The sequence below is a fragment of the Micrasema longulum genome, unplaced genomic scaffold, assembly GCF_059751315.1.
Source record: "Micrasema longulum isolate JH-2025_06_02 unplaced genomic scaffold, ASM5975131v1 h1tg001240l, whole genome shotgun sequence".
NCBI classification, from domain to species: Eukaryota; Metazoa; Arthropoda; class Insecta; order Trichoptera; family Brachycentridae; genus Micrasema; species Micrasema longulum.
Window position 1 is genome coordinate 171,307 of NW_028278427.1, and position 22,388 is coordinate 193,694.

The 22,388-nt window shown below is 30.9% G+C and overlaps 1 protein-coding gene across 1 annotated transcript in view; it reads right to left on the bottom strand.

The window, feature by feature from the left end:
* Window positions 1-494: 494 nt before the first annotated feature.
* The window catches only part of LOC148276326 (uncharacterized), a 36,011-nt gene continuing 14,117 nt past the window's right edge, over window positions 495-22,388 (bottom strand). The window contains exon 3 of the mRNA XM_088234429.1: window positions 495-1,358. Within this exon, the coding sequence (XP_088090555.1) occupies window positions 754-1,358 (605 nt within the window). The 3' untranslated portion in view covers window positions 495-753. The remainder of the gene's footprint in view (window positions 1,359-22,388) is intronic.

The window sequence follows — 22,388 nt, forward strand, 5'->3', positions numbered from 1 at the left end:
GGTAATGAATAACAATCTTGTAGTTTTACACATTTATTTTAATTTAATTAAATAATGACATGTATGGTACATACGTACAATGTTTATCCACCTTAACACAAAATTAATAACCGTCTTTTGTGAGAACAGAAAAAAATTCCGTGCACTTAACTTGTCCATAAAATCATTCAGGATATTAATTACGTAAAAACAGGAGTGTTCCTTGAGCAGAAAAATGTTTCTACTAATAATGTAACGTTTTAAAGATTGAATATAAGGTTTATCTTCGTAGGATCAATTACATGAAATAGCAATACACAATAATAAAACAATATTATTATTTTACAAACGCCGGTTATTTCGTAACTGCAGTTTATAAATCCGATAAACTTTATATTTGAATTAATATATTATATTTATAATAAATAAATAAATAAATACGCATTGTTAAAATTTTTGATCAAAGTAAGCTCGATTTCCCGCACTACAATTTTTAAAACTCTTCATTCCAATTCTTGGTATTTCCACCGCTCTTCCCAGTATATATTTTCCTCTTGGTCCATCGACTCACACAGAAATATCAATTATTCCCTAGAATACTTCGTATCACGTAATGTTAATATTACAATATTTTTATATAAATATTTTAAGTACACAAAATTACCACCCTTAAAAATTTATTTTAATTCGTTAAGACCCTTTTAATTAATTTTTTCCTGTATGAATCCAGAACCAATTATTTGGTTTTGTTTTATTACCTGTGTGATTCCTTATTTATACAGCATATTGAATGCAATCATATCTCCTTTCTCTGCGATGAATCTCTTCCATGTATGCTGTTAATTCATCTTTGATGCTACCTCTGTCTTCTCGTCCCCCTGTCGTGACCATGCTGATAGCTTCTTCTTCCGTTTGCGTTTCATTTTCAATGGTCAATTTCGTGTGAGATGGCGAGAGAGCGTATGGACTCTGGTTCTCATTATCTTTCGAGACACACTTCAAGAAGTACCAGAACTCCTTTTTATTCTTCTTTTGGCTTTGCATTGCCAGTTTGTTTAAACAACACCCTGGTGTTTTAATACCATAGTGGCACATTCCCGTGTTTGTTTCTTTGTCGTTAAAGTGGATGTGGACGCTGGAATGAAACTCGTTGGTTTTGTTGAACGACACGTTTGTAGATTGAGGTTTGCAGTAGATTCCTTGGCATTGTTTGCAGCAGTTTTGGGCCAAAAAAGTGGTGGATGTTGGACAGGAGACGGAGATAGGAAGAGAAATAATGTCTTCTGATCCAACTCTCCGCTGAATTCCTCTTCCACTCCTCACAGGTTCGCTGAGTTGTGTGGTGAGGCAAGGAATGCTTTCCTCTCTGATGGAGTTACCTAAAACAGAAAAAAACATTATGCTCGGAATTGAATATAAATATAATTTTAATATCCACGGTATGATAATAAATTACATTATTATTATTGTGATGTCACTGGAAATAATTCATGCATTAACACAATTAAACCGAAACACTTTTGCCTTTACAGAAATCTTTTTTTTTGCCTTTGTAAAAATCACAAGACGATATGAAGGAGAAACGGCACAAGGCTTGTGTTACGTTTAAGAAGTGCAGGTATTTTGTTTTTAATTTCCTACTAATTTTAAGCGGACATAGTAAAATAACAAAAACACTAGGTGGCTAATTAGAACTAACGCCAATTTTATATATATATATATTTTTTTCAAAAATATTTACAAAATAGTATTGAATTAAAGTCCTGCTGAGTTGCATACATACAAATCATCAGCAGGATCTCATAAATTGCATCGATTATTCACACTTCGTTGCATCATCATCATCGTTTCCATTCCACACCTAATAGTGCATAGGGCACTGCATTGGTACACCAATCACAGCGTTTCTTGATCATTTTTATTACATAAAGGTAAGATGATCAGTTTTACGCTTTAGGTACCAGTCCAGGGACATAATATATTCTAGTGTGAAAACACCCTTTTAAATTAATATTTCACATCAACCATGTCGGGAATCGAACCCGAGACCTCTTGCATGGCAGGCTTACGCGCTGACCATTACACCACAAGGCCGACAAATAATTCTTATAAAATAAATAAGTTCTTATAAATTGCATCGATTATTCACACTTAACCTACATAAACAATAATTTTACTTGAAAAACATTACATATTACATTATCAAAAATTAAAAATTATCACTAATAAAAAAAACTTTTTTCTATTAACCATAATTTGAGCAAACGTCTCACTCCTGTATTTAACTAAGTATTTTTAATATTGTTTAGTAACATGTTTAATATTTTAGGTATACTGTATTGCAGTGTCCTTTTGCCATATTTATTGCAATATCTAGAAACCGCTAGCCCTTCCATAGTAATAAATCTGGTGTTGTAATCATGTACCAACTTGTGTTTATACTCGGAGTGCGACGCATGCTGACAAATTAATTTGTACCAAAGCAGAGCCCTGACAGATAATTTATTTAAAAATTTATACATCAATGATATTGAAATATTGTGTCTCTGGCGGTATACATCTTTATGTAGTAGCAATTTGATCATAGAATTTTGCAAAGTTGAAATAAAATTAATATTAGTGTAACGGACGGTTAAAAATGTAAATAAAATATGCAATAATATAGTTAGGGCCCCCGGTATCTGTAGGCTAAATGTTGGACCTACAATAAAGGATGAATATTTCACTTTCGGGTCTGACTTTAGCGATACCGGGGTACTATAGAGTAGAAATTTGTGTTACAGGCCCTAAAAAGGGCCTGAATCTAGACGTTTGACCAATTATTGCCCTAACATGGGACTTTGCATTTGTATAAACGAGACTAAGGACTGCCTTAAAAAAGGCATTTTTGCAAACGAAACTAATGTTTGCCTTTAGAAAGGCATTTTGTAATTGATGTGGCGCCTGCGGCGGCTCCCAGCGAAGTGACCGGGCCGAGCGCCGGCACCTCCCTATATGCACTTTGGGTGAGGCGCGCCGGCCGGGTATAGTGGGAGCGGTATTTCCCCCCGCACTCCCGTATTGGCCTAACGCCGGTTCGGACGCAGGTAGCGGGAGCCCGCAACACGCCCTATATCATGTGTACATTTGAAATAATAAATATTGAGTTCGCCTCGAGACATCACGTTAGTCTGATCGTTTCATTTCGTCTCCCCGCCCGACCTCCCGCTCTACTACTGGATCTACACCTTGGACTTGACCATCGCTTCACCCCAGGACTACGAACCAGTATCTTCCACCGACCTACGCAGTGACACCGGACTTGAGAGGAATTTCGAGACTTCATAACTTTCGGGATTTACGACCCCGAGAGCGACGACGGCAGCGAGACACGGCCAACACCTACCCCTTGCTACAGGATTGTGGAATACAGTCCAAACTGTTACTTGTATTAGTTTCACTTGATAACCCCCATGAAGTTTTAGCGTGTCGTATAATTGATTCAGAGAGAGAAAAATAAATCATTCGTAAAGTATTAACAGGGACATAATATTTTAATAAATACATTCTTTTACTTATTGCCTTTAATCACTTGCACAATTTTATAGAATGTACATCCCATTTAAAATAACAATCTACAGTTAAAGCTTAATAAACATACTGCTCAATATTTTCACACATGCACGGTTGCATAATATCAGTATGGATACACGTATAGTTATGTGATAAAATTGACGGTGTTATGTGAATTTTATAGTTCGGTGATCTTATGTGCATAAGTTTGGTTTTTAGTTTTGCTGGCGCACTTAAGTTAAAATGCACAGTACTAAACCAAAGGGTCTTACTTATTAGATTTTCTTATACCAAGCTCACATCTTGGAATAATTATACCCGATAAAACTATTTATACTCGGTATTAAAAAGGTTACTTACGAAAGTATTTACAACCTTGAAAAACTACGTGAAGCTTTTTATTTTTATATATATATGGAAGTTGCATTAATTATTTACCTTGCTTAATATGTACAAGGTTTATACTTTTATCAATATTATGTATCTTTTTTGGGTGATACCGTGTATGTTGGATTTGATCCGACGTTTCGGCTACCATTGCAGGAGCCATCATGCTTTTTAGCATGCTTTCCTATTTCGAGATAACTGACACTATCATTAATACTACTCTCGACTCAATGCACAGTAACATAAAGCCAGCTTTCATTGGAGACATCCATCGGTACAGTACTCGATCAAAAAACAATATATATATTGGATCTGTGAAGTCTACGAAGTTTGGTACTAGATCTTTACAATACATAGGTTTCAAGGAATTTAATAAATTGCCACAAAAATTTAAAGTACCTATTTCAAAATATAGAAACAGGACGTGCGAATTGACGAATTATTTTTTCCAGAAGTACTTTGAATAAATAATGTTAGTTTATAGAGAATGCGCATCTTGAACATATACCTTTTAATATTTCACCGTTTTTGCTTGTATATGTAATTTTTAATACTATTTAAATGTTATTTGTGTTTTTTTCTTTTTATATACTTTTTTTGGCTTGTATACATAAATTAAATTTTTTCAACGTTTTTGATAAAAAAAATTCACCTGTATTGGGTGTGCGCATATTTTGTTAATTAAAAAAAATGATTTTATTTTGTACTAGTTCAGTATGTATATATACATCCATGTAATTTTTAAACTTTTTCAATTTTCTTTCCCAGATTGCATAATGTAAACATTATTTTGAATTTATTTCCATGCCTAGTATTCTGTTTATTCTGTTATTTTCAAGTATTTTTCATACCCTTTTTAATTTGTAGTATATCATAATTTTAATTTTTCTGCTTTTGTTAAATAATATTATAGTTTAAAATTTAAAAACGTCTCTAAAAAAGATATTTTCTGTATGTCCCTAAATGAGTTTTTTTTAAAAAAAACTCCTTGGGAATATTGTATATAATTATGTATAATATGTTTTCAATATAATAATAATAATAATAATAAATCTTCAGGGAAAACTGTGTTTTCCAAAACGGTATCACCCAAAAAAGATACATAATATTGATAACAGTGACCGTGAAAACCTTCGCACTTATTTATACTTTTAATTTAAATTGTTAATATATATTTTTGATTTTTCACTGATTTAATTTTTAAGATCCTCATGACTTTTTAACTTGTTTTGACTATTTTTATTTATTTTTTTTATTTTTTAATTTTATTACATCTTTTACTTTATTTTTTAATATGTTGTTTTTTTTTTTTCTTTTTCTACTCGGTATTTTGCTATGTTTTTTTTTTCTTTTTTTAAATATGCTTTTTGCCATACAACATACATTTATTTTTTTATTATGACTCTAAATATGTTTCTTACTATGTATTCTGTTTTTATTTCAAATTTACTGAGATTCAAAATATTTTTATAGACATATTTATATACTTTCATGGTTTTTACTATGTTTTCACTGCATTTTTTATCATGTTTTTACTCCATTTTTTACTTTGTTTTTCACTTTGTTCTGTATCATTATAACTGTTTCTATAAATTGATTGCTGTTTTTTATATTTGACTGCCTTAGAACGGGGTTAATAACCCTAGTTAGACAGTCAAAGCAACTTTACATACATTATAATTTTGTGTATATAATATAATGATAAATAAATAAATAAAAGTGGCCTTCCCTTAAATAAGATTCTATTTTGTGGGCCAATCAGGAACTTCTCTAAAATCCGTTATAGTGAATGGAAAACTACTTAAAACTCTTAAAAATAAGATGGCATTTCGAGTCCTACTTTGGTTTATTTTACCGATGTCATGCGCTAACTTGACCGTGTAAGATGCTACCTCTCGGGTGAGTTCTTTATGAAGTATCTCCGATCTGATGTCGCATAGGTTCTTGAATATACTATGTTAAGCTTATGCCTTTGTTTATTTTTTTACCATGCCTAATATTTGCGTACATTTATGAACAAGCTGCGTGCGCATGAGCAGTTTCAAGTTTTAATACTAGTATTAATATTAGTAGTAAAACTAAGCTGGTGTAACTAACGAAACCCAAATCAATAATAATATTTATTTATTGATTTATAATTTCTTCTTATGGAATACGAGTACACTTGGAATTTCTTATAAAACAACAAAATGTAACTTAACCGTATTTTTTGAGCGTCATGAGACTTTTGAAAGAGAATATTCGTAAATAATTTATTGAAGAAAGACAATTCTAAGATATTTCACCACACACATTAGTCCCAAAAACGTTCAATAACATACCAATATACGCCATTGGTAAATGTTTTGAAGATTTCATGTTATTTTGTAAATTTGAATACATATTTTTTTACATAAAAAATATTTTATGTATGTATAAATATATTATATTAAATAAAATTTATCCGGTTGATCATTATTTTTACATTGAAAGGCGATATTCACTTTGAAATCTCTGAAAACTTAGAATACTTTCTCAATTGTTTGAATTTGAGATAAATACTATCCATGTTACATTTGTCAAATGACAGATCGCCGGCTTATTCTAGCGCTATATCACGTTGGACGCAGGATGAGCGTGGCATAAGTTTCTATGGTCACTATTGCAGGTATATACCGACTTTAACTTCGTGCGAGGTTTACGAGTGAGAATTTTTACTATACTATCGTTATTCCTCCGTTATGTCTAAGCGTTATATTATACCAGGTAACCAAGTTTAACCATAAACTTTTAATCCATTTTTAACAAAATAACAGGGTTGTTTGCATTTCATTTTTAATTAAATGTAAATTTAAACGATTTTACCATAAAAAAATGTTTGTGATCAAACCGCGTTCATATTTTAAGGTAAAAATTAATTGACTTTTGTTTGAAAATTCAAACAAAATTCATTTCGTACGGTAAAAAAAATGTTAAGTGACCCCTTTAATGTGAGATTTTCAAAACCGGAAAGAAAATTAAAAATAAATTTAATATTGACAGCGGGTTTTTATAATTCTAATTACATAATTTTCAATGCATAGAAAAAAAGTTTTTGTTCGTAATTTTCAGGTTTAAAAACAAGTGCCTACGAAACGGCTCGCAGTTAGCGTCACGTCACTGTGACGTCGCAAATCATTCCAGCCGAGTGTGCTTCTAACAAATATTGCCTACATGTATGGTGCGGTAATGTGATAAGTGCCGCTCGTCCTATATGGCGCGATACGTCTCGTTTTAAAGTTATTCAAAGTATGCATATTTTAAACCATTTAACAAAATTTATCCGACGGCACACAAAAAAATAATGTAACCTTACCGCAAATTTTTGTTTATTAAAAAACTTTAAAAAATCTAAATAACTAATTTTGATTACATGTCCAACATGCATCATACTTAAAATAAATAGGGGCTTGAATACGTTCTTACTGTTTCCAGAAAGATGGTGTTATTTTATTATTTCTACATAGAGCAATACTACAGTCAACTTCATCGTGAAGCTCCACCGTTAGGCTTGAAATGGTGACATACATTATTTCGTCGAAGTGTAAACAACATACTTTTTCATAGGCTATGTGTAGTGTATTATGAGCTCCTCAAACCCAACGAAACTATCACAAGAGATTGCTCTCGTCTACAATTGATGCCTTTGAGCCGAGAATTGAAGAAAATACGGCCGCAGTACAAGGCTAAATTGTGTGTATAATACATGTGCTAAATTTTAAGAAATAAATTCGACTTAATGTTCTGTCCATGTTTTCATATCTGTACTTGAGATAACCATCCATTCATATGCCAACACCTTAGATAAGGAAAAAAAAAACCCTGCTCTAAGTTTCACGGATTAATCTGTTTATTTTTTGTTTAGATTCGATGACATTGTGAACAGGGTTCTGTGTTTATTATATTAGTTTTTTATCACCCGTCGATAGGAGAAGTGCTCTCTCGAAACTATAGTTGTGTTCTTGTAAAAGAATAAAATTGTGTAACACTGATAACAAAGTTTTATTTTCATAATAATTTATAATGAAGTGTTACGAAGTGAATGCCGATTCGATTAAAAACGAAAAAAATGTTAGTTCAACAAGCTAATAGCAGGCAAGACAACATCTGTCGGGTCCGCTATTATCTTATAAATTGTGACCTAAAAAATATAACATGAAAGAGATAAAAAATTGATACGAGTATCGACTTATTAATCAAACTTTTTGGTTCACTAGCTCTTGAGTCTTGTCAAAGGTAACGAGTTGTGAAAACGAGATATGTCAATATCTGTTCTTCAAAGTAAAAAAAAAGATATTTTTATTTATTAAAGCGAACCTATGTTGAATCTGTTACCCGTAAATTTTTGCGTTTGCAGTTTGGAAAAGAAACAGACAAAATATTTTCTCAGGAAACAGCAAAGTTTTGATAAGGGTTTTGTATATCTGTGTGAACTGTTGCAGTAACCGAGGGAAGGATGCCGGAAGCGGCACTTTTTCAAAAGCTACCCTTCGGTCAAAGATCGTCGCTTTTGTCATCTTAGTAAGCATATCTTAAAAAAATATTTATTTTTATTTATGGTAACATATTTTCATAATTTATTACGGCAATAGTTATATGGGCAAAAAGTTGAATGAACACTAATACCCGTATGCAGAGACAAAACTTAAGGTGAGGAAAGTACATTCTAATTTCAAATGCAGAGAATAACCCGAAGGTGAAGACAATAGAATGTACTCTCCTCACCTTAAGGTTTGTCTCTGCATACGGGTATAAAAATATTCGAAAATATTTTTTAAAAACTGCAAAACAAGGGATAGCTTCCCATTTTTAAAAAGTAAGTACATATTTTTTTAAATTTTTTGTTTTTATAATAAACATTTTTTTAAATGTATTTCACAGTTTAAAAATGTACGGAGATTCTTTGTTTCAGGTCCCAACAAGCTAGGAAATTCTTGTGTTTAAGAAGGACCTTCTTTTTGACATGTGCTTTTATATTACATTAAATGATGCTCGATAAATTCAAATAATAATAACAACATTAACAAAAATCAAAATAAATTTAAATTAGAAAAAATGCAGGTAATAATAATAAAAATTGGGTCATGAATATAAATGAGAAATATACTTTTATTAATTAGAAAATAAAACATTAATGTTAATTTTAAAACATACCGATAACTATTATTATAAATTCAAGCATAAATATAAATTAGAAAATATACCATTAATAGTTTGTTATAACATAATAACTTTTAAAAGTCTTTTTTGTTAGTAATCCCATTTTTATAATAATTTTTCAAAGGTAGATTAAATACATATAAAATTTTAAAAAAACATTTTAATTTAAAAATATAATACAATATTTTAGTTTGTCCAAGCGTTTGTAGAAAAAAGACTGGATTTTACCCCTTCGGGATTTATTAAGATTAACAAATTACAACACGGATGGAGAATACCCTAAAGAAGGGAATATGGAATATTATGACCAGTCATTGGCTGGTTTAAGTGGCCACTTTACACTCTGTGTAACATTCACTATTTTGCCCATGTTTGAACATCCAAATTTCTTCAATTATTACATTCGCTAATTTTAGTGAAGTCAAAGAGCTGAAACTTTTATTGTTGTGAAGAGATTCATCTGACTGAGTTACTTCACATACTAGGCAACGCCTAAGAACAATTCTCGAATTTTTTAACTTCTTCTATAACCAGTTGGTTTTATAACAAAATTTGCAGTGTATAGTCAGTACAGTTTAAAACCACAAACAGCATAAATACGTTTAAAGTTAGTATAACCAAGTGCACAGGACAACAAAAAAAAATGATGTACTCCAGGCTGTGCAGTGAATTCAACACAAAATATATTTCTATTTTCTTCTTGATGCTTAATTATTTTTTTTTGTTAACCTCTTTTATAACAATGTTTTATTGCAAACCAATAAATTCACAATTTGTTAGCATTAGAACAGACTATCATTTAGTTAAGCGACAAATTGTGAATTTTAAATGAAAAAAATATTTAAATTTATTTCAACAGAGAGGAAAAACATTTTTGAGATAAACCAGCCAATGACAGGTCATAAGCCCTGTAAATGCCTAGACTTCCATATTACCTTCTCAAAAATGTTTTTCCTCTCTGTTGAAATAAATTTAAATATGAACAACTCCCTAGGGAGGAAATCCAGCCAGTCTGCAAGCATTTGGACATAATCAAACATTGTTGAATTACTACCTGGTAAAAGAAGAAGTATAAATATGAGAAAATTGTTTTCAGGCGTTGCCTAGTAGGTGATTTGGTTCAGCCGGATGAATCTTACCTACGTGATAAAGGTTTCAGCTCTTTTACTTCACAAAAATCAACGAATGGAAGAGTTGAAGAAATGTGGATGTTCAAACATGGGCAGAATGGTGAATGTTACACAGTGTGTAAAGTGGCCACTTAAACCAGCCAATGACAGGTCATAAGCCCTGTAAATACCTAGACTTCCATATTCCTTTCTTAAAAATGTTTTCCCTCTCTGTTGAAATAAATTTAAATATGAACAACTCCCTAGGGAGGAAATCCAGCCAGTCTGCAAGCATTTGGACATAATCAAACATTGTTGAAAAAAAAAACTTTATACATCTAAATTGTTCATTTTTTCATCATGTTTCTCTTCTCTTCAATATGTATAAATATGTTTATTAGTATTTCCAATTTAAATCTTAAAATTAAATATTTGAAAACTCAAAATGCAGTTAAAGCATTTATTCATGAGCGAAGCATCGCTGATTATGATGAAACGTGGTAAAAGGCACTGACAACAATTCGTCCATGTTTTATTATTCTCAAAAAAATGATGCTAAAATTCAGATGTTCGAAATTCAGAATCAGTCGAGTGCAAACTTGTATGAATTATTAATTAATATTCTAATCCCTTTCGATAATCGAATTAACCGTTTCGAACATGACAATAATGGCGCACTCGAACTTCGGACGTTTACATAAGTATGAACCAATTAAATGTGTTTGTTGATTGATATCACAGATACATTAAAAATTGAATTTAATTAGAATATTTTCTATTTCGACCATGTCCAAACATTCGTTGGCAACGCTGGATTCCACTACCTAAGAAATAATTAAGATTTACTGATTTTCCTATTTTTTACCATTAACAATTGTTTGAACTTATACTCAACCAAATCCATATCTTAATTATAATAATAAAAAATATTTTATAGTTTTATTCCACTTTTATTTTTTTTAAAAAAACATAATTTTTTACCAGTGACCGGGTTTCGTCGTGACCGACATCGTCAGACTGGTGAATGGTGACTAGTGAACACCAGTTTGACGATGTCAGTCACGACGAAACTCGGTCACTGGTAAAAAAATTATAAATAAAAGTGGAATGAAACTATAAAGTATTTTGATTATTAAAATTAAAATGTAGTTCTACCAAGAAATGTCAGTAGAAAAACTCTATAAATCTTTATCTACCTACCCGTCCTTCCTATTTCCTAGCGCAATCCATGTAACAATAATTCTACGTGCGAGTGCCGGAAAAAACATTATACCATCAGTACACAAATAACATTCTCTGAGTGAAGTGCGTTTTCTTACATCAAAATATTTCATCAAGCGAGATTTATTAGAACCGCCAGCTCCATAATAGCTGTGCCAGCGTCTTACGACCGCTAGCTTCACCAGCCAGGTCCCAGCACTCATCACGCCTCATCATCAGCAGGTTAGTGGAGTTTCGCAACCTTCCTTCCTAACAACACACTCCACTTACTAAATTTTCGTCATCCTAGGACGAAGACGAGCAACATTAAACAATAAAAATAATTAATCCCCACGGGAGTCATCCGTACTGAGGATACTTCAGAATAAAGAGAAATATACCTAGACATAAAACATAAAATAGGTAAACAGAAATTCACAAATTTTTAAAACATTTTACACACGATGTAATATATATTTAAATTCTCTCTCTGTACCTCTACATAATGTCATATTTTTTTATTTAAATTAAATACTTGTGGAGGAGATAATTCAAAATCGGTTTCAAAACAATATCAAATAATATATAAAAAACAAATGGGAATTTTTTTTAAATAAAAAGTATTTTCCCAAAATAAAAACTCAAAATACTGTTGATGAAACCAACAACTAGTTCAAGAAGAAATATAAAAATAAATCATTATATTTCAAGAAATATTTTCAGGCGTAGTATGCAGGTGAAATTATTGAATCAGATGAATCTCACCCACATCAACAACCATCTATTTAACTTCACAAAAATAAACAGATAACAACATTTTTAAAAAAGGAAAAAAAGTAAATGTTGCACAATGTGTAAAATGGCCTCTTAAACCAGCCAATGACAGGTCATCAGCCCTGTTAATGCTAAGACTTACATATTCTTAGTGAGAACTTGAATGTTCTCTTTCTCTGTAATCATATGTTTATCTTAATAATTCCCTAGGGGGTGAAATACAAATTTAGACAAACTCAAAAGATCGATTAATTTGTCGGCATTCAATTGAAACCGCACTAATAGAGAGAACTGGACATAATTTATTTGAAAGGATTTTGTGAAGAAAGTTTATCTAAGCCTGGTAGTCTTGAATGGATTCGTGACGTTTATTTCCATCACATAACTAATCCAAGTTTCAAAGGCCTTTGTTTTTATTGAGAAAAATACGGGAAATTTGGGAAGGTATCTGAAATAAAATACTTTAATTGGATTGAATTCAGCTTTTAGTTTTTAAATATATAAGACCGTATGATAAGACGCGTTTCATCTTGTAAGGACATTATCAAACTATATTACATTTAAAACCACTGTCTTTCTCATGTTTTTTTTATTTAATCAAAAAAGTTTAAAAATTACTTTAAAAAAAAATAATACAAAATGTATGATATTTGGATATTCACCGTTTCTACCTCTCAAACGGAATAAGACGCTCGCATTTCTTCTTCTTCTTCTTCTGCAGCCTTATTCTCTCCACTGCTGGATAAAGGCCTCTTCCAAACGTCAAATCATGACGATGTATACGTAGGTACTAATTATAATTCAACAACTGATGGCGTTCGATTCCCGACCTGGTTGATAAGAAATATTTATTTAAAAGGGTGTTTTTACACCGAAATATTTCAAAGTCCCTAGACTGGTACATGAAGCGCAAGACTGATCACCTTACGACGTGACGAAAACGATCAAGACACGCTGAGATTGGTGTACCGATGCAGTGCCATATGCACCTGCAGGTGCGGAAAGGGAATGATGATGATGACCAATTGCGTATTAAATTTCATGATACCGTACATTTTCTGAGACGTCTGTCTGTAATAAAACTTACAAAATTACTGTTTTGTCGGTGAAGAACAAGGCCTTGAATAGATAAAGATTGGCACAGGCATATTTTTTTTCTTAAGTGGCCACTTTACACACTGTGTAACATTCACCATTTTGCCCATGTTTAAACATCCACATTTCCTCAACTCTTCCATCTGCTGACCCCAGTGAAGTAAACTCTCTGTTAAAACAAATTTGTACCTCAGAGGCAGACGGATTCAAATCCAGAATTTGATGAAATGACATTTAAATTTTTGTATCCAGTTTATGATCATGTCCATTGCTTTCGAAGAAACGTAAGTCTTCTTATAAAATAACAAATGTATTAATGTACTGAAAATACAAGTTAATGCTATAAATTATTAGAAATCACTTAGAGAAGGTAAATTCTTTGGTTCTCTTTTGAACATTTGACGTTTTGATTTGCATCCGTCTGCCTCTGAGAGGATTAACTCCCTGGAGAGGAAATCCAGCCTGTTTGCTAATATTTTAGCATACTCAAAAGATTGTTGAATAAAATAATATGTTCAATTCATTATGAGACAACACACATTAGTTTAACTAGAGCTGGCTGTTTTCTGCAAAATACATATCTAAGATATATTTTTTTTAAATTGTGTAATTTAAAAAAAAGTTATTTTTATCATTTGGTAAAGTATAAAACATTCTTACTGCAGATTTGATTATTTACTCGTTTCATAAAAGTGCTATTATCTCAGTTTCACTTTTCTATACCTGGCTGCTTCTGCATAACAACGTTTCATTGAACCCCCTATTCCAGTTTGACGGTTGGCTATCTAACCAGCTGCGCCTCAGCGCCTGCAGGCCAAAAGTTATTTAAATACCTAGCCTTTCATTTTTCCTATTGATTTATTTTCATTTATCTTTTTCTGCATTATGTAAATTTAACATTGGCGGGCATATTTTTAAACGGCAATTTGTTCCAACCGACCAACAAAATAAAAGTTTTATTTATATGCTTTAAGTCATAAAACATATTCAATAGAAAGCTAAAGATAAACAAAAATAGATTTTATTTTTATTTTTTATCAATATTCCTACAGAGATGAGGTAGAATTTTTTCAAATTCAGGATTATCGATATTCGAGCGTTTACAGGGCTTATGACCTGTCATTGGCTGGGTTGAGTGGCCACTTTACGTTTTACAACATTCCCCATTCCGCTTATTAGCGAATATCGACACAGGTAACATTTTGATTCTTGTATATATCTTATTAAATGAGAAACCATTCACTAGCGTGTTGGAGCACCATCTATGTATTGATATTGAAGTTAAGTATTTTTATATATACCTACTCCCCCTCGGGAGAAATCCAGATTTGTGTATGTACAAAAATACACATACCAAAAAATAATGTTGTGAAAAATAGAAATTACTGCATTTGTATATAAATAACCTTAAATCAATACTATTACTCAATGGGAAAGGGGAATAAAGAGGTAAGAGGAAAGGACGATAGATAAAGAAAGAGAAGGGAGATGTTTCTTCAGACGTGATTTAAATAGAGATACTGTAGTAACTTCTTTGATAGTGTCTTAATTCGTTGTCTCTGACGAAATATTTGATTTACTGTTCAACCTTGTTTATAAACTCATTACCTCACTATTCAAACTGCTAATAAATTCCTCCGGAAGTTTTCACGTGACGTATTTTGACAGAATCGGTCGATTGCTTTCTTCGAAAGACGCGTAAGAGTTTTAAATTGTACAAAGTTTAACTATGGCCGGATAATATCGAAAGTTTGAAACCCTGTAAAGGGCCACCTTCCGAAAATGAGGGAGTTCTAAAACAATTTCACTTTTCGTTGTACAAAAGTTTTTTACAGTTTAATAAGATGTGTATTATATTTTTATTTCAATGACTGTTCATTTAAGTATAAAAAAAATATGAAGCTATAAAAACCATATCAACCAGGCCTTAAATCCCTTTGTAAGATTTGTATTTTTTTTAAATCTTGAAAATAATATGATTGTAAGATGTTTTTAAGAAATGACTGTATCGTGATAGCTCTCCCCCATGTTTATTAAATGAAATTCAAAACTTGAAACAATATATATTTACTGGACACACAAAGCACTTCTTGGATAACCTAATTTAGATCCTTATTCTATGACAGGTTTGATGTTTGATGTTTTAACTTTTAAGATGTGGTGATTTAGTATTTTCTACTTGGAAATGGCTTGTTTGTCTATTTTTTTTGTTTTGTTTATTTGTTAATTTTTCCATGCATATATTTACAAAGAATTTTCATTACAAAAAAACACCTTAAAAACTACATCTTAAAATTAAGCTATAACATAATTTGGAAAAAATGCCCACAAAGACTTCAGCGTCTGAACGTGGGCCATTCTTTGTTTAATGATTTAAAAGTTTTAATCATATACATATGGTATGACATAACCATAAAAAAGGAAAAAAAAAACAAACAAGATAAGATTCGTAGAAAGATTATAATAAACAACAACAGTACCTTTGTAAACAGTTATTTGTAAATTTATTTTGTTATCACCGGAAAGATTTAAGTAGATTTAAAAGATGGTCAATTTTTAATAATTTTTAAAACTTATATTACGGACTTTTATCATAAAATTGCTATCAAGAAATGGATAGTGGAGGTGGGTTGTATTAATAAGTGAATCAGACCAAATAGGTTAATTTTTAAAGTATTTTAATGTTTAATATGTATTTGGGGCATGTTTCAAAAAAATGTGTAATATTTATCCCGACGCGGGACACCCCAGTGATATATAAATACAAAAATTGTAAAATAAAATATTATGGAAAATTTGCAAAATATTTCATAATATTATTGCAAAATAAAAAAAAAGATGGTCGTTAAAAAAACTGTGTAAGAGATAATAGAAGTGAAAAGTGCAATCTGAAATAAGTTTTATTGGGGTTTTTATTTTTCTCAAGTTTCTAGTGTTCCTACTCACACTAAATCAAGCCTATTTTTGTAATGAATAACATTTTCTATATCAAAATGAAATTTTATTCATAAAGACCGTAAGAAGAACGACACACTCTTATGTAGAATATAATAGAATATTTAGAATAAAAGGCTTAGTTTCATTTCAAATCTGGGAAATTTGAGACGGATTATTTTAAATTGTTGTAATTAACTCAACACAAAGCTCAGCCTTATAAAGTACGGGATATATTATTTTTTTTTTTTTATGTGTATCTTTATGTGAATAAATAAATACTGATTTTTAAATTTTTTGTACGCTTTGGAAATCAGATAACAAATAATAAGGAAAATTGACCACACATTATTGTGAAAGGGTTATTTTTTTCTGTACAAACCTGTTCTTTTCAAAATTCTGTACAGTAGAGGGCTGGAATTTCATGAATGTTATTTGTGTTGTGGGAGAGGATTAGGGTAGGACGAAACAGGAAACGGAGAAATCCAACAGGATTTCTTTATTTGATTTGGATTGAATAATAATTAATTACATGAAATCGATAGCAATGGTGAAATATCGGATTTAACATGTTGTACATATAAAAGATTTCTCAAATACTCGTATCATGTTTATAAAAGCTCTAATAATAAATAATTTCATTCATTAATTTCGTGTACAATTTTCGATATTTCAGAAAAGCCATATTGTTTGGTTGGTAATCAATTCGATTTTACAAATTCACCTCATAGTACACCACGAACATCTTACAAAAACTTCAATGGCATTCTGTGCTTAGGCCACTCTATACAGGCATAAAACACTTCGTAAAGTATCCACTGGACTCAATACAAGAATATTTTGAGTTTGTCAAAATTTTTGTAGACAAGGACTGGATTCAACTCCCTGGGGAGCTGTTTATATTAGCATATTATAACAGAGATGAAGAACATTTAAGAGGCCACTGAAACCAGCCATTGACAGGTCATAAGACCTGTAGATGCCTAGACTTCTAAATAACCTTCTCTTAAATGTTCTTCATCTCTGTTGTAATATGTTAATCAATACAAGAAGTCTACAAACAAAATAGATTATATAATTATTGACCTCTTGATTGATAGAAGAGGTAGGTAATTGTAATTCACAAGCGAAAATTGATATTTGTTTATTTATTTAATTTTACAATACGCCCAAGGGGCATTAAAAAAATAAACAGGTAAGTACAAACATAGTAAGTAATAATTTACAAACAAAACATCTCTTTTTTGTATACACGTAGGAACAATAAAAAGCATACTCCTTGCAAAATAAAAAACGAAACTTTGCATAATAAAATAGAAAAAAATATGGATATTAGAAAAGTGTAAGAATTAAAAAGCAAATCGTAAATAACCTTAAAATTTTAACAAAAAATATGTAAACATATAAACGTTTAAAAAAACGGTATTCACAAATTAATGTTTTAAAACAAACAATTTAAAATAAGTTTACAGTAAGTAAAAATATTTATGTTTTTATTATTTTTTAATTTTTTCATCAATGAATATTTTTTTTTCGATGTTTTTTTTACATATCTTGGGTCAAATAAAACGACAAAAAGTTATTTCACTCTTAACAATCTTAGTTAAATAATTTTTATGCACGCGTTAATATAACATCATGTTACTACAAGCAAAGGGCGGAACTTTCTAATGTTCAGATATTTGAAGAAAAAAAAAACATTGAGACACACTGTTGAATAATTTTTCTTCAATAATTCATAAAAATAAACAGATTATTCAGCCCAGTGATAGAAAAATAAATTAAAAATCATAAATGCGCCGGCCATCTTCCGTGCGTGCATCCCCCTCATCACTGTCAACAACAGACCTAATATATTTCACATAGACACCGGCCATAAAACAGTGTATTTGTCTTCTTTGTTGTGGGTTCTATCTTCGTGCTCTCTCTTATACAGATTTATTGCTGTATCGACGTCACATTGATTCTTCGCGTAGCAAGGATAAATATTTTTGTTTTAAAATCCAGCATAGTTTTTACTTTCCAAATCCGGTGTTAAAATGTCAATTTGAAGATTACAAAAAATACATCTTCATCATTTACAAAAATAAGAGAGATATATCAAGTCATGTATCGTATGTAGACTAATGTGAGATCTGAGTCACACAAGAGTTAAAAAACGTATCTTCGGATTCTTGTTTGTTTTCCAAATGTTTTCAAACATATAACTACTCTCAAGTTAGAATCCTAAAAGGGAAACCGAATGGAGATATGTCCGTCTCGTGAGGTAGTGATTGGTGCGTTTGCCTGCCATGTTTGAGGTCAAGGGTATGATTCTGTGCAGGATCTACCTAAAATATTGCTTTAAAAGGGTGGTTTTAGACTACGATATCACTATTTCTGAATTGGCATATGAAACTAGAGACTGACCTTCTTAGCCTTGTTAGTAAAATAATGATTGCATTTGTCTCAAACCGGCGTAAAGATGCAGTATAGAAAATAAAGTGGAAACGAAACAATTATAATGATGTGGGTTCATACGAATATGCAGTAATGCATTATGTAAGTGATTTATTTTTATCAGGTTTATAATACAAGCTATCAATCAGAAAAGAAAACAAAATTCAGTCTGCATGTACGGCACGCCAAATTCAAAAGCCGTCGTAAGAAACAGTCCTTTTTAATATTTAATAGTCTGGGGCGTTACTTAGGTATTAGATTTCCTTATACGAAACTTCTGTAACAATCTCAAAGAAATAGGGTGCCACTCGTCTAGAGCCGCCCATAAGGACAACAATCATTCCAGGATTATCAATCATAAAGTTAGCTAAAGTTTACAGCAAAACAATAGGTCGAAAATTGCGAGTTAGACGTCTGTTGTTAAACAAAAACCCAATTTAAATAATTGCAACCCTTTTGTTTTATGCAATTGACGCATTATTACTGTGACTAAATAACCATAAGAACTCTACCACGACTAACTATTTGTATCTGGAATAAGAAACAGGGTCCTAAGGGCCTTTTTTATAAACTTGATATTAAATCTTGCTTAGAAATAGTGGTAAAATAAGCAAGGTGTAGTTACTTATAATCCTGGTATAAAATTATGCTTCGTCGTAGTATAATCAGAATGGTACACAAGAAATTCTTAGTCATAAACCTCGTAAAAAGCCATACTTGGTATAGAACTGGAAAAGCATCTATGGAAACTTGTTCTACGCTTACACCTGGATCCAATGTAATAAAGTGATGAAATAAGCCGGCGATCTCTCATATGTCACATTTTACAGTAACTAGTAAAAATTATTAATTTGTTTAAATATAAGGGAAACAGCAAACAAATGTAAAACATGATTTACAAGTTTCAAAACTTAAGCCTATTGAATGTAACCACTTAGTTTTTTATAAAAGAAATAAAAGACGAGTGATACTTTAATCCGCAATGGAATATTCAGTGACCGCTTTCATCATCAGTATCTTTATTAAGGAGCTCAATGTATTGATACAAAACTAAGTAAGGTTCTGTTTTGTATAAATACATTGAACTCCTTAATAAAGATACCAGTCTCGAAGAAGTCGCGAAAGTGATGAAACCCGTCATTGAATATTCCACATTTGTGGATTAAAGTATCACTCGCCTTTTTTTCTGTAATAAATTACAATAAACTTCAATCAAGAATTTCCACTTACAAACTTAAATGAATCCACTTAATATTATTATTAATTTTCAGTCAAAGTAGGTGAAATATAAATTTATGATAGAGGCCCGGTTGTTTGATAGTTTAATTTACCAACAATTTTGGTTTTACCATCGTTCTACTATCAGTGCGTTGTTTCACCCGCATTTTTACTATAGTAAAATGTAACCATTAGTTTTTCGATTCCAAAGCTCAAAAATTGATTATTGTACTATTTTTTTACAAATGGTTACACTGTGGAATGTGACTTTGAAAACGTCAAAACACCGAACAAATTAAACCACGCGACAACATGGCATGGGTACTAGTACTGAGTAAACGCAACGAAATTGTTTTTTTTAAAATACAATTCAATGAAATAAAATCCGAGTTACAATAACAATATAATAATATTTTATTTGAAAGAAAGAATGATAAGAAATGACAACTAAAATACTGTCAATCCAACAAGATAGCAAATTTTAGCTCTGTAATATTAAAATGTAGGAATATAATATAATATTTTTATGTTCTTTGTTCATGCCATTATTTATAATTAATAAAAATTTGCAAAACATTTTTTAAAACTTTAACCGAATTCTGTTTTTTAAAAAGACAAGATTTGACTGACACAAAATTGTCCGTCTGAGGTTTAGTGGAATAATACTGCCAAATTGTTTTCAAAATATTTTCGTTTTCTTGACAATAAGTTTAAAATTTTATCATTGAAAGAACCCTCCAATTCATATTGATCATAATAAGCGTAATCCATTCCGTATTCGTAAATAAAAGCAATACTGAGAGACGTGAGCAAATAACGACAACCGGTAAACGTCAAAAAATGACGCCATCTTGATTATTCTACTATAGTAAAACGTTTTACTCGCCAACATTGGCGGGTTAAAATTTTAACTAATGGTTAAAGACTTTTACTATCCACCGTTAGTTACTATAGATGAAACAACCCATTTTGTCAACTTTTAACTATTACTTCAGATTTTTTACTATTACTAACGATCAAACAACCGGGCCTAAGTGTATCTACGTGTGATAGGGTGTTCATGTGTGTGCCTGTAAATACCTGTTAAAAAAATATTAATTTAAAAGTTACTTTTTCGTGATGTTGTCTGTAAAAGTACTTTTAAGTGGTCTAAATATGTTATTTAAAAAAAATATTCTCGTATTTCATTTTTTAATAGAAACTTTGCCTAGCTTACAAGAGTACATACCCCGTCATAAGCTAGGCTATTATATTTTAATATGTTGTCGTTTACAGGTTCATTTATTTTAAAGAAAAAAGAGACATATACAATAAAAACTTGCTACAGTACATATACATTTATAATATATAATAATCGGGTTGTGGTCCTGTGGCTAGTGTCTCGGACTCACGGACCGAAGGTCCGCGGTTCGAATCCCACTCTACCCCAACTCGATTTCATTTTCTAATAGTGAGTTATTTACAACTCGTTGAAAATGGCCCTCAAAATTAAATATTTGGGTAAATCATAAGAACGCAAATATTTCTTTTTCTATTAAAAAAAAAAAAATAAAAATAAAAAAATAAAAAAAATATATAAATATACATATACTCCTGTGCAAAAATTACTTATTCATGCGTGAAATATTATAAAACAAAATTATTTATTTTCCTTGGGACAGCTTTCAGAAGGTGCCCAAGAAGCAAATAGATTACAAGTATTTTTGACTGAACCACGCATGAAGATATTTTGCACACTTTCTTGCACAGTACAGATTCTTATGGAATTTAAAGACAAGTCTCAAGCCAACTTGATAAGAGAATTCTAAAAAAACAGAATGAGTAGTGAGTTTCGGAAACTAAAATTGAGAGTATCATCTTAAGTATTTTCTAAATGTTATATTCAATTGTAAATTATCTATTATTATTATCCAACGTATTTCATAAGCGTTTATTGGTATTTTTTTCTTATAGAACGGATTAAAACTATATTTTTTCTCATCAGTGTATTTTTTCTGGACATACATACGAGGTTGGATTGATAATGAAGCTACCTAGCGTTAAATGGCAGCACAAACACAAAAAAGATTTTTTTTTTTAATTGCAATCTGTCAAACGGTAGCTGTTAAAATGTCACCCAAATTTATCGATTAGTTTATTGGTTATAGTCGTTTAAAATAAACAACTTTTGTGTTTCTTGAAAAATGGAAAAAAGCTAATTTCATGCAGTGATTAAACACTAATTTTTGAAAAGGAAAACGGCAAAAGAGACAGAAAAAAAGCTCGATAAACACTACGGTGAGTCTGTTTCGTCAGATTACATGGTAAAATATTAGATTGCTGAATTGAACGCAGCCGAATAAGCACTGCAACAATACCATCAACAGGAAGGTCAAAAGAGGTGGTTACTGAAGAAAATATTAAGAAAATCCTCGATATAGTTATAAATGATCGCCAAATGAAGTTGCGTGAGATTGTTGAAATAGTAAATATTTCATATGAACGTGTGTTTAACATTTTGCATGAACATTTGCATATGAAAAA